This window comes from Erpetoichthys calabaricus, chromosome 9, assembly GCF_900747795.2.
Source record: "Erpetoichthys calabaricus chromosome 9, fErpCal1.3, whole genome shotgun sequence".
Taxonomy (NCBI): Eukaryota; Metazoa; Chordata; class Cladistia; order Polypteriformes; family Polypteridae; genus Erpetoichthys; species Erpetoichthys calabaricus.
The window spans coordinates 49,076,742-49,091,081 of NC_041402.2; the positions used below are offsets into that span (position 1 = coordinate 49,076,742).

General features: G+C 36.3%; 1 protein-coding gene across 3 annotated transcripts in view; it reads left to right on the plus strand.

The window, feature by feature from the left end:
- Window positions 1-111: 111 nt before the first annotated feature.
- Window positions 112-14,340, plus strand: part of LOC114657739 (uncharacterized) — a 101,953-nt gene continuing 87,724 nt past the window's right edge. For all 3 annotated transcript variants that reach the window (XM_051932199.1, XM_051932198.1, XM_028809622.2), the window contains exons 1-4: window positions 112-306; window positions 7,450-7,554; window positions 12,422-12,536; window positions 12,619-12,748. In XM_051932199.1, the coding sequence (XP_051788159.1) occupies window positions 7,454-7,554; window positions 12,422-12,536; window positions 12,619-12,748 (346 nt within the window). In that variant the 5' untranslated portion in view covers window positions 112-306; window positions 7,450-7,453. The remainder of the gene's footprint in view (window positions 307-7,449; window positions 7,555-12,421; window positions 12,537-12,618; window positions 12,749-14,340) is intronic.

The following is a 14,340-nucleotide window of genomic DNA, read 5'->3' on the forward strand; positions in this document are numbered from 1 at the left end:
TACTTTTTCAAACTCAATAATCAGACACAGAATGGCAAAAAACTGCAAATACGTAAAGCAGAAACTACATATCCCAAGACCACTTAAAGTATCCTTTGACCTCTACCTCAATAGTCGCGTAATTTCGGTTTGAATGTTGCAGGCGGGAGATCACAGATTTCCGGGAGATCGTATAGTGGAGTTTTTGTTGGTTTTTAACAACTGTAATTGTTGGAAATATTTCAGTGTGTATGTACTTCTCTGCATGAAGAAATACCTTTTAAGACTGCGAGGTTCGAATAAAACCTGAAAGGAAAATCGTTATAGGTAAGGCTTATTTCCTTATAGGTTAAAGTCATTTTATTCTTCTACTTTATACAATAAATGTCTTTCAGGCGCATTAAAACAAGTTAAGGGAAGCTTTGTAAGTAAAACTACTTGCTGTTTTAGAACAAACAGGCCCATTCATCGTGTGAACACTGATGTTCCTATTTTCAGTATGTTAGCTGCATTTTTCAAAACTTTTCTAAATTCACTAGTGTGAAGCAGTGAAAGTTATGAACGTTTCTTTTTATTTTGATTCATTTGAACTAAGAAGTTTTCCACTGCTATAAAAACACCCGCATGATGTAAACTTGGAAATGTTTACAATTATAACTTTAGATCAGCATCGAAGATTTGAGAAGAAGCTCAGCATTTGGAATTATATTTGGTGAATTGCGATAGGAAAATATGCCTTCATCCAATTTTGTTTTAAAGACAAGGCGACTTACTGATTTGTATTTAGAGACCTATTTTTTGTAGTTTTTAAAAATTTTTTACTAATTAAAATATCTGTCAATATTAAGGATTAAAGAATATAAAAAGCTATGTCGTGTTTTAATTAAAATATATATGTAGGAACATAATATCTAAACCAATGTAATTTTATGTAGTGTTGTTTTCAGAGGGCTGCCATGATTTGCTGCACGAACCTCTAAATTGCAGAAATTTTAATGAAACACAGAATTATTACTGAATGAACACACCCGAGTACACTAGAGTTTAGACAAGTGATGAACATGTAAACAGCAACATGATCCTGGTGGGAGCATTTCTTGAATAAAGTAAAATGTTTGCGATCCAAGGATTGCTCTTGTGCTCGTGCTCTTAACTATTAAGGCACAACATTTAAAGTAAGTGATACAAATGCAGCAGATATGATATTTGAGGAGATTAGGTAAAGGGAGATTATCCCAGATTTGCACAAAGAGTCAGACTTTTTTTTTTTTTTGCATTTTAAATTTAGGCTGTTAGCTTTCATAATGGGTATTTTATAGGTATCTCACATTGTTCTTTTACCTCATTTTTTTGGTTCTACAAATGTTATTATTTATTAGCGGCATTTAGTGATGGGAATGTTCATGTTCTAAAAACTGCAAGCTTTTTTCAGTGCGCATGTTGTAAGGTGTAGAACTGTCAGTGTTAAAGCCAAAATAAAAGAATTGATCCAAATGTCACTGCTTAGTCCACATTTTTAAGCAGTTTGTATGTTTTGCAAAATGCTATTCAACAAAATAAATTTAATCTGCATTCTGTGGATTATGGCTTTGCAGAACAGTTAGAATTGTTTGAAATGCATATTAATAGTGTTTATGTTTAGCGTTTTATGTTTATGTGAATTTCCCCTTGGGGATTAATAAAGTACGGTATCTAGCTAGAAAGCAAACAAGGTATATCTGGCTGTGAACCTGTGCATAAATTGGCCCTGGAATAATAAACGGTATCAATCATTTTCCTGTTGTGGGTTACTATTTTCATTGCATTCACAGTGGCACTACAGCCCATGGCCGTCTTAATGATTCTGCTCCATTGCTCTCTGTCTTTTGTTGTGTGTGTGTTTTTTTTTTTCTTCTTCACTCCATCCTCTCACTCTGGGTTTCCTCAGATTAGCCTCCACTTCCTCCAGCCACTGCTTTATTGGTCGGTCTAACACATCTGATGACTTGTGGGATACTATTTATTAGCTTCTTAAGGGTTCTATAAATATCTAACCTTTCCATATGTCCCAGCCATTGAAGTTTTTTGATTTTTCACTTCTGTCACTAGGCACATGCTCTTACATAGATCCATAACTTCAGCATTAGTCCTTCTTCTCAATGTGGCATCTTTATTTACTGGCCAAAATATCATCCTTAAGACCCATGTTTCTCCCAGGTTCACAGCATGTTTTCTTCACTTTTTGTTATTGTCCAACATTCCAGCCCAATTCAGAAATTTTGGTTTCATCATGACTTTAAAAATCAGCACCTTTAGTTTTCTGACTTGATTTCAGTAGTCAATGTGAAGCATAATAATATTTGTTTACCTCAGCCAGTCTTGTTTAGTTTCAGGATGTATTCTATTATTCAGTTTCAATTATAAATATGGTCACCTGGATTTATATTTTGGCTTCCTCATTACAGACGCTAAGCTTAGAATGAACAGCATTGCTGACACAACGTTCCTTTGCCCAAGTCCTTGGTCTATGTGAAAATCTTTTGATAGCTTACCTTGTTTCCTTTCTTTACTTTTTGTCTCTTGTATCATCATGCCTATAAGGTGTTCTAGTTTCTTTGGTATTCTAAACTCCTGTAATATATTTTTATGCCTCCCCTATCCACACTGTCATAGGCCTGTTTGTAATCTGTGAATGACTGATGCAAGGTTATATTATATTCATGGCATTTTTCATGTACTGTATAGTTCTTACTGTGAAAATGTGATCAGCAGTGGATCTGTCTTTCCTAAGTCCAGCTTTGACAGGCCCCAGCACTTTCTTCTGTTTTTTTTTCCAGTTTCCTTCCAAATATTTTGAAGAAATATTTTATGCAGAATTCAATAATGTCATTCCTCTATAGTTACTCTAATCAGTTTTCTCTCTTTTTGTGAATAGGTCGTATGATATCCATTCTTGTAGCATTTGCTTACATCTCCAAACTTGTTGAATTATTTGTATTTGTGTCCAACCATACTTCGTTCGCCATATTTCAAGAGTTCAGGTGCAATACCATCCACTCCAGGTGCTCTGTTGTTCTTGTACCTCATTTTTTTTGGTTCTTTCACAGTGTTTTCTTACCTCTTGGGGCTTTAAGTGCGCTTTCCTCACTATTTTCTATCTTTTCTACCTTATTATTGAGAGTCTTCAAAATATTCTCCCCCTTTCTAGAATCTTACTTTCATCTCCAATTACAATACCATTTTTATGCTTGCTAAGAAACATTTGTTAAACTCTAATTTTTAATTACAAGTTTCTGTTGTCTTTTTCTCTTCTCATTTCTTGAATCTCTTCCAGTCTTTCCCTTTCTAATGCTCTCTTCTTCTTTCTTAATACTCTAGTTGCCTCTCTTCTTTTTATTAAATATTTCTCCATGCTATATTTTGTTCTTCTTTGAATTACTTTAGCTCTGACATAATTTCATTCTTCAAGCATTTTCTTTCATTCCTCATCACACCACTCTTTCCTCTTTTCTGCCTTGGCATGTCCAATAGTTTCAAGCACAGTATCTTAATACATAATTCGCCAGTCTCCTCACTCACTCACGTCCGTCCGAAGCCGAATGCGCAGTCGCCTTCTGCACATGTCCGCAGCCGAATGCGCAGTCGCCTTCTGCGCAGCTGCCCGAAAAACCTTACGAGACCAACATCGCGGCAGGCAGCGGATTTACGGTCGCGAAAATTCAAAGAGAAAGGCGACTATGGCCGCGAAAATTCAAAGAGAAAGGCGACTTCGACTGACATCCAACCCCAACATTGCGGGAGGAGGCGGATTTACGGCCGCAAAAATTCAAAGAGAAAGGCGACTTCGATTAAAGCTCTAGAGGTCTGAAAGGCAATTTCGACTGCAGCTGAAGGCCTAATTACGCATTCATTCAGTACACCTATATCAGGTTTGTGGTGCTTATACTTATTATATATTATACTATTCCACTCGTGCCCGTTTCATCTTATGTTGTCGAAACGGGCTCTTTGTCTAGTTAACTATAATCCCCTTAAACAAGTTCAATTTCACATTAACATTTTTAGTGACTTCTCTTCCTTTCTTGACACCTCATTTTCTATCATGCTTTAACTAGTTTTAATTTCTTAATTCAGCTTTAATTTTTCTACATCGGTTTTCTTTTGTTTACTCCTAGTTCTTGATTACTATACTGTTTTTCAAATCATTTTGACACTTGGTTTCACCATTATTGCTGAACTGTTAGTTTATAGAACATAAATATTATTGTGTGTGACTTCTTTGCTATTAAATATAGTCTTTATAAATGTTATTAGCAAATGCAGTATTCTGTTTTAGATCATTTGTTGAAGATCCATAGATGTTCTGTATTTGTATTTAGTAAGGTTTCCACTACCATTCAACACCACATCACCGCATCATCGGGTTGAAACAAATTTTATTTTGTAATAATTGCAAATCATGACATAGATATGTTCATCTGCATTTGCCTTTCTAGTTTTCAGACCACCCAACTCTTCTACACCACCAGCTCCTTTTTTTCTCTCATTTCTAATTTTCCCCAGGCTCTGTTTATTTGTTGTTTCATTGTTGTCTTTTTGACATACTCTAATGCAGACAAAGTGGGTGTTTAACTTTTACTCAAACTCCTCTCTGACTAGACCAAGCCTGATATTTTCATCTCTGTAGATCTAAACATTATTTTAATGCTTTCAAATAAATTAATCTGTTTCTAACTGACATGACTGACAAAATTTGGTTATTTTTCATTTTGTTCATTGAATTTTTGTGAAGTACTGAAATGTATGCACGTATAAAGTTAAGTTAAACTTGTTAAGTGCAAGTTGTAAGCTTTTCTGTGGGCAGTTAAGTTTTTATTTTTTTTTGTTTGTTCACATATTTATGAATGCATTTACATTTTTTTAGTCTTTTTTTTTCAATATTGTACTGTCTAATATGTGAGGACTCTTGAAGAACTGCTGCTTCTCTGGAATGAGATAAGCAAGCTGATATGTTTTGGTCATGTAGGTAAATTGCCCTCTTGATGCCTCCCACAAAAGGTGTTCAAGGCACAGCCCACTGTGAGAAGACTCAGGGGCAGACCCAGAAAATGGCATTATATTTCATAGCTATCCTGGAAATGTTAGGGTGTGCTACATGGGCATTTGGAAGAAATGGCAGAGATTAGGGTGGCCTGGCAGCACATTTTTGTACCGTTACCTTCATCAGGATAGGCAGAATGAAAACAGCCATGATAATAACTTCTATTATGTGTTTGACTTCTTAGTCCTAAATACATGTTATTTGACCAGATGTGTGGTTTAGCTTCCACCCTTTTGTGCATTTGTGTTTGTTGTTGTTTTATTGTTCACGTTGTGTTCCTAAGACGCAATTATCACTGATTTTTATTAATTAAATTTTTTCTTTACATTTTTATATTTTTGTAAATAATAGTGTTATTCCTTAATAGAATAGCAAGAATCATGTTTGTATATACAGTAACATTTTAGGTATTAAAGTCTAATAACTTGCTTGACTGATTGACTGCAGTTCTTTAGACTTTGGTTCCTGGCTCTTTCAAGATTTCAAGATGTTCAGTGTGTCAGTATAATACTGCAATGCATTCTGGAATTGTACATTCAGTATCTGATGTGGTGCAGTCAAGCTATAAAATAACATTTTCAAAACCACTAAATCCTATTCAGCGTCATGGGGCCTTGAGTAAAGATAATCCCTTGCAAGCATTAATACTTTTTTTCCAACAGCTATGTCTGTTGTTCAGGCTAGAGATATAATTGTATCTTTGTTAACCAGAAATACATAAAGGCCTTGTTTGAAGAAATTACTGCTTCAGAGATCTAAGGTGAAGTAAGATTTGGCATTATGATTCTTTCCTTAATGTCTGCGGAATATGCATGCAATTGAGTCCTGGTGTGAATTATGTTTACCAGCAAGTACCTACGTGGGTTTAATATGGAACTGAAGTATAGCATTTCTTCTTTTTTGTGTCCTTTACTGCATGTGCCTAATAAAAGCACTGCTTTTAGTGTATGTTATTTTCACTGGCTCCAACATTCAATACATTTAGCATTTTGATTAGGAATATTACTGGCAATTGCACCCTTCACCTTCAAAGCAAGGGATGCTTAATCCTATCCATTGAAATGTTTTTCACTTAGCCCCTGTCATGATCATGGGATCATTACTGCTTTATTTTTTTACTTGTCAGATTATATTTATATGTATATACTGTGTGTGTGCATGAACTGTAACCCCCATTTCTGCATGCAAATATCAACAAATAAAAAAAACATAAGTTGGCTAATTTTCTTTTTTTTTCTGTAAGTTATCAAATTTCAATCAAATCAGCAAAAGTGTTTTTGAGATTTACATATAGTTGTTCTTTTGTAGGGGAATTTTTCCCCTAAATATTAATATATCAAAATATCCTTTCTTTGAGAATACCTACTGCCCTAGATGGACCATTCTGCCAAATTTCAGATTTTTAACTAAACTGGAAAGAGTGTTTTTGTGGGTGAGTGAGAGAGTCAGTCAGCTTTGCATTTTATAAAGAGATCTGGATATAGATACTGTAAATAGCTGTAGATATAAGCATATATATTTACAGGACATTTTTTTTAATGTTTGTTGATTTCTAACAGTAATAGAATTTGTGACACAACCACACATTGGCAGCCTTGAGTTTTTATTTAGTAGCAAGAATATATCCCAGTTTCCAAATCTGCTTAATTTATGTAATACAGAGATGCATACTATTAAGCAAGTAAGACAACTTGAGCAAGCAAGACAACCCTACAAATAGAGGAGCAATTTGAACAGAAGCTGTGATGTTTATTCATTATAACCCCAATTAAGTGGTAGAAAGCCACTCTCCAAAGAATACATTCCTTCTCAAGACATTGACTAATGCAATTTAAAACTATTAAAATCACTTAGAAAGGTGTTTATGGTTTTGAAATTCTAGCAGGTTCTCAACTTCAAGAGATGCTACATTGTTCCAGCCTTCCTTTTTCCACATGTTTTAGCTTGGGCATACTCTATGGCTTTTACTTTGCTTTTTGAAGGACTTAGGCATTTCAGTGGATCTGGCATTTCATGTTGACCTTTTTGAAAGTACCCCAAATTGTTCATGGTCTACTACCATATTCACAATGGCTTATGGATATTCAATGCTATCTGATATTTGAGGGGAAAGTAAAATTCATTCAAAGGCAATTGACTCAGTCATTTTTACATAACATGTCAAACATTTTCAGCTTTATCTATTCTTGTACAGTCCCCAGAGCATTTTTAGATCTTAGACCTAGAATTATACTTATGATGTGTGAAGTTTATCACAACATTTTGTGTTTACTTATAGATTAACAAGTGAATTTGTATTATGCCATACAAGTTTAATTTTTTAGCAGGATTTTAATTCCAGTTGGTTTCACTTTCAATACTGATTTTTTTTTTTATTTCCACAACCCCAGGAAAATGAATTACACCAGGGAAGAACAAACAATGCGTGTTTTGCTGGGAGAAATCATAAACAATGAAATGCCTTGTTCTCCTGTGAAAAGATGGTCAAAAGCCACGTGAGTTACCAACTCTTTCTCCGTTGAATTGCAATTTCACAAAGATCTGAACAAAATGTAATTGTTAATTAATTACACTAATTGCAATTGTTAATTAAAATACACAAAATCCTCCTTTAACATAGCTTTGATTAACAATCCTTAAAATTTAATTTTCTTTGCAAGAATATTGTGTTGCTGTTCTTGGTTTGTCATTTTTTTTGTAAACGAACTTGTTTTCTCAAAATAAGAATTTTTTTAGATATTTGCTATGCATCTAGAAAAGGGGTTTTCAGTCTCGGTCCTGGGAACCCACTGTGGCTGCAGGTTTTTATTCCACCGGCTTCTGTTTTTAATCTGACTCCTGGGCTAATTACGTGAACTGTTACTTCCCAGATTCTGTGTTTTGGGAACAATATAGAAATTAGAAAACTAAGCTGAGAGAAAAAAAATCTTATTAAAATGTACTTGCAGTTATATCAAAATAATGTTTTTTTTTTTTTCTTTTTATCAATATTTTCATCTTGATTTTCATTCTACTTTTCCAGGAGTTCTAATTGTTTAATTAACCCATTGTTTACTAATTAGTGGGTCTGATGCTAAAGTAGTTGTAGCCTTTCATGATTCAGTGTTGTTTGCCTGGCCATCTGCTCTGCTGGTTTTTAATTGTCATTGTTAAGATACAATGAAGGGAGCAAACTGCATAAAGGGCAAAATATAATGAAATCAATAAAAGAGGGTTAAGCATTTAAATCTATAGCAAAAATAGAAATGTTTCTAAATGTCTTATAAATGTAAAAATCATGCTGCTCTGCTTTTCTGAACGTAGAATAAGAGAAGTGGAAAAAAATACTGGTTAATTAAATGAGATCAGTGTTATCAGTTGTTGTCACTGATTGTGAATCTGGCTGGAACAAAAACCTGCAGCCACAGTGGGTCCCCATGACCAAGACGGAAAACCCCTGTTCTAGAAGATTCTCATTCTACATCTCCATCATGTAGAAAAACAGTTTCACGTCTGCTGTAGCTACAGGATTGTGATCTGCAGATAAAGCATTTCAATACATTTCAGATATATGGGATAGTATCTATCTATCTATCTATCTATCTAATCCATCATGTTCCCCATCTGAGCCTGCATAGTTCTTTCCTTGCACTCAGTGTTGCTGGTATAACCTTCCAATCCCAGTAACCCAGAATTGGATTTGCCAATTTCAGGTAACTAATGAATTGATGAATGAATCTTGAAAGTCATGTTGAGCGATATCACAAAGCAAATAATGTAATGGTTTTACATGTCTTTATACAAGTCATTTTTCAAATAGCAACTGGTTTGAAATTTGAACGTGTTTAGAAGATGACATTTTTTTTTTTTTGCATCAGGTCTTAGAGTTTTACCCATTACTATTTGTTTTGGTGGGAGTGTAATGGAACTAAAAGTACTGATCTCCTTTGGCTTCTGTTGTATTTTATCAAACTTTTCTTTTTAGTTCTTATTGTAGTAGATTCAGAAAGTATTCAGGCTTCTCCACTGTTTTCACATTTTGCTATATTTCAGCCTTGTCCTAAAATTACTGATGTCTTTCCTCTGCATTAAGCAACACTATTGCCCAGAATGACAAAATGAAAATAGGATTTTAGTAATTTTTTGCAAGTTTATTAAAAATAAAATGCTGAAATATCACATCAAAACAACTTTTCAGACCCTTAGCTGAAACACCTTTGCCAGCAATTCCAGCTTTGAGTCTTCTAGGTTATGACAATGCAAGCTTCACACATCTTGGTTTTCTTGCATTCATTTTTTATTTGGTTTTCGGATTTCAGAATATTTGCATAAACATAATGAGATATGTTGAGGATTGAGCCTAAGTCTGCACACAAAAATTATTTGTTTCTTATACACATAGCCTGAAGGTAATTTTATACAATACGTGTAATAATTCTGTGCATGAAACAAAGTTTGTACACAGTAGCATCAACGGAATACCTGTATCAGATGTTAAACCATAGCAGCAACAAACAATGGCTTTCAGTCTTTACCGATGCAGTGTTTTGATTAAAATGCTACTGTATACAGAGAATAAGCAAAACACACAATGTGTAATGCACATAGATCTGGCAGAGACAATGGTTGTGGGGAAAAAGAGGTCATGTGTGGAATTTTCAACTTGTGGCATCATCAAGTTCCGGATTTTGGAGCATTTTGGAATTTCAGATCAGGGATATTCAACCCTGTACAGCGTTGTTCTAACCAAAAAAAAAATCTCACATACACAAAGCCCCATTTAAAAGAAGGCCTGACATTTTGTTCATTTGACCAAGGACAAGTGACATAGAGGACTGTCATTGAAATATAAATAAGCTGGACACACTATTGATACATCCATCCATCGATACATGACATAGCTAATTCCAGTAATATAAGGTTGAAGACGGATTTCCAAGATTTGAGTATACAATTATAGAATACTTGCAGCAAGAGTCTAAGTGTAATTTTATAAGTATTATATTTGGAGAGAACAGTGTCTTTTTTGTAAAGAGGAAAGACAGCAGAAAGGTCCATACAGAAAATATCTGAATAGTGAAAGGAGAGATGAAAGGAACTACAATATAGCATGACAAAAGAGACCATTTGCTATTCCTAAAATATATAAAAAGGTACCAATGTTATGAATTTGTTAATTTATTTTTTCTTTCCAATAAATTTAAAACTTGTTGGGGTTTTTTTTTTATGGGAGGCACTAGTTTGAACAACCTTTCCTGAGGAGGAATGACAGAATGCTAGGAGTGTGTCTTGGAAGTTGCACTTAATGAGTGATGTCATTAAGGCGATAATAAATAAGCTGGTGTCACTGGTAATTTGTTGACCAAGTTTATGGATACTCGTTGAAAGTCTTGGTGATCATCTTTAAATTTTTTAGGCAGAAAACTTAGTCTCTTGAATTTTGACATGAACTTTTGGATTCTGTTCTGGTGTGTTTAGCGGTTTGATTTTCTGATTTAGGCTTTCACCTTTTTTTGATGTGAGGAATTTTGTGAGTATTGCTAATATGCTGGATTTTATGATTTTCTTGACTTATTTTTCATCTGTTTCTAGTTTTCTCTTTAGGATTGTGGAGTTGGAATTTTTTGCTTGGAATTGTCGTTTAGGTAACTGCTTTTTTTGTCTGTTTTTAATCTTGAGCATTTTGCTTGTATTTTTCTTCTAATAATTCCTTTATGTGTAATGCTTTGTTGTTTGCCCAGTTTATACAAGTTCAGGGTTTACAGCTATCGTTTTTCTGGTGGGGTTTTACAATATTTTCATGTTATTTTGAAAGCTTGCTTTATTTGGAGTCTGCTAGGCTGGAAGCCTGCAGTTAACAGTTTTGAGGCTAGCTGGATTTGGGTTGTGTCTTCTAGGGTAGACTGGTTAGGTTAACGCCCTGCCTAGATGGTCCTTTTATGAGGCCTAACACCCATTTAGCTTTGTTTGGAACTCCTAATCACAACAAGAGAGAGCAGAAGAGATGTTCAGAAAGACATTTGATAAAATTTGTCTGAGTGGTCAGATATACGCAATATATAAGATTAAGTTGGATATGTCAATGATTGGATTGTTCAGGTTCGAACATAACGTTCTTGATGGCAATGTTTCAAAAGTACCCTAATCTAAAATGGCATGTGTGGCAGAAATAGGGTTTGCCTAGAAAAAAGAACAGGTTTAAAGGATAAAAGCATGAAAAGAGAGTGGAGAAGGCAGATCGATACCCAAAGACTTGAGAAATGGTTTGAGTTAGAAATAGAAGGAAAAAGGAAGAGTAGAACAGAAAATCTGCACCTAAGCAAGTGGAATGTTCTGAGTCTTGAGCTATTAAAAATTTTACGAAGTTTATCAATGGCATGCTGTGTCCAGTCTGAGAAAGAAAAAGGATTGTCTCCAGTGTTGGTACTTAAAACAGAATTGTTGAAACGCAAGCTTGGGCATAAGCCAAAATATTTTTCTCCTTTATTTCAAAAACATTTAATGTTTAAAGCCTGAAATAGAAGTATAGGTTAGTCTAGGCCTGTGAGACTTTGAGTTTGCCTTGTCCAAAATATTGTGGACCTCCCAAGGGTTTATTTTCTTTGGGAAACTTGTTGTGTAGTAACTTCACATTTTCTCTTGCATTACTGAGTGAAGCTTGCACTCAGACCGAAACTCAAGGTGTGTGTGCTGTCACCAACCAAAATGCAGTTATACTTGTTGCAGCCCAATTGATTGTCTCGTCAATATTCTCTTAGTGAGTAGGTGACAATGTTCTGGTCAGTATTGCATAGCTAACAATTTCACATCAATGAAAGTTAGACTCTGCTGATGGAAGAAGAGTTGTGTCTATTATTACTGACATTAAGAGGGCGACCTATTAACTGAAAGCAGCAGATGAAGGACGAGTATGATATTCTTGTGAGTGAGTCACCTAGATGATGAGCAGTTGTATTTCAAATATTTTTGCTTGTCTTCCATTTTAGTGACCTGTTTCATCATATTCAGCCCTTTGTTCATCATTCTGGCATCCATGTAACCAAACTCTCCTTAAAATTTGCCCTTTTGGATACATGGCATCATGTCCGCGTCACTGTGTTAGAAAAAATTCTGTGTGTTTCTAAGTCTAATGTTATTTTTTTTGTACAGCCCTCATGTCCAGCATGGAAATGTCAAGTATAAACTAACCTTAATAAAACAGAACTTTTTGACCACCGGGTGTAATTCCATATGATGGTGATCTAAACATTGGGTCTGTTTACTAACTTAGGAGTTAGCAACTTTAACATACATTTTCTTTCTGTTCACTTTTAATCAGTATTTTAAAATGAAGTGTTTTATTAAGTTTTGTTTTCCATCAGCAATTTCACTTTTTCACTACAGGTTTAAATCTCCAAACATTGAAAATACTGGCCTGAAAAAATTTAGAAAATCTGATGTCAACATCCAGTCTCCATCACTGGCTTTGAAAAATAAAATGAAGGAACATGTCGAAAAGGCAAGTTTTTAGTCAAATTTATTTTATTTTCTTTCACTTGAAAATATTGGTTTTTTTAATTCCTTTGAAATCTATTTTTAAGAGTGCTGTGAAGTTGCCTTTTACAGCTGCCAGAAGACGCAGCCCCAGGCTTAAAAATGAAGAATCATCCCTGTCTGATGCTACAGAAAATCTTTCTTCCAGATATATACTGAAACAGATTATTCGGACAGGTGAGACTGTGTGTTAAAATAATCAAACCTATGTGGGCTGTAAAGTAGTAAATAACAGAGATGGAAAATTGAGAAATAAGAACCAAATTTGGTTCTGCTCTCTTTCTGATGCCTGATTCAGCCACTTCTGTAATAGTAATCCTAAGTAATTTGCTGTCAAGTAGATTATTTTTTTTGTTACAGGTAGTGAAATCAAAGTCTCTTAAACCGAGTTTGTGATTAATCATGTTATAAATTGATTTCAATTTAGGAATACTAAGATAAATTGTTAATAGCAATAGAAAACATCTGTCATGAATGTCCATCTCTCCAATACCTTTTTAAATGTATTTTCCATCTTTTTTGCCATCCATCCATCCATCCTCTTCCGCTTATCCGAGGTCGGGTAGCGGGGGAAGCAGCTTGAGCAGAGACATCCAGACTTCCCTCTCCCCGGCCACTTTTTCTAGCTCTTCCGGGAGAATCCCGAGGCGTTCCCAGGCCAGCCGGGAGACATAGTCCCTCCAGCGTGTCCTGGGTCTTCCCTGGGGCCTCCTCCCAGTTGGACGTGCCCAGAACACCTCACCAGGGAGGTGTCCAGGAGGCATCCTGATCAGATGCCTGAGCCACCTCATCTGACTCCTCGATGCGGAGGAGCAGCGGCTCTACTCTGAGCCCCTCCCGGATGACTGAGCTTCTCACCCTATCTTTAAGGGAGAGCCCAGACACCCTGCAAAGGAAACTCATTTCAGCAGCTTGTATTCGCGATCTCATTCTTTCGGTCACTACCCATAGCTCATGACCATAGGTTAAGGTGGGAGTGTAGATCGACCGGTAAATTGAGAGCTTTGCCTTGCGGCTCAGCTCCTTTTTCACCACGACAGACCGAGGCAGAGCCCGCATCACTGCGGATGCCGCACCGATCCGCCTGTCGATCTCACGCTCCATTCTTCCCTCACTCGTGAACAAGACCCTGAGATACTTGAACTCCTCCATTTGAGGCAGGATCTCGCTCCCAACCCTGAGAGGGCACTCCACCCTTTTCTGGCTGAGGACCATGGTCTCGGATTTGGAGGTGCTGATTCCCATCCCAACCACACTCAGCTGCGAACCGATCCACAGAGAGCTGAAGATCATGGCCTGATGAAGCAAACAGGACAACATCATCTGCAAAAAGCAGTGACCCAATCCTGAGTCAACCAAACCGGACCCCCTCAACACCCTGGCTGCACCTAGAAATTCTGTCCATAAAAGTTAATCGGTGACAAAGGGCAGCCCTGGCGGAGTCCAATTCTCACTGGAAACGTGTTCGACTTACTGACAGTAATGCGGACCAAGCTCTGACACCGATTGTACAGGGACCGAACAGCACTTATCAGGGGTTCTGGTACCCCATACTCCCGGAGTACCCCCCACAGGATTCCCCGAGGGACACGGTCGAACGCCTTTTCCAAGTCCACAAAACACATGTAGACTGGTTGGGCGAACTCCCATGCACCCTCCAGGACTCTGCTAAGGGTGTAGAGCTGGTCCACTGTTCCACGACCAGGACGAAAACCACACTGTTCCTCCTGAATCCGAGGTTCGACTGTCCGACGGACCCTCCTCTCCAG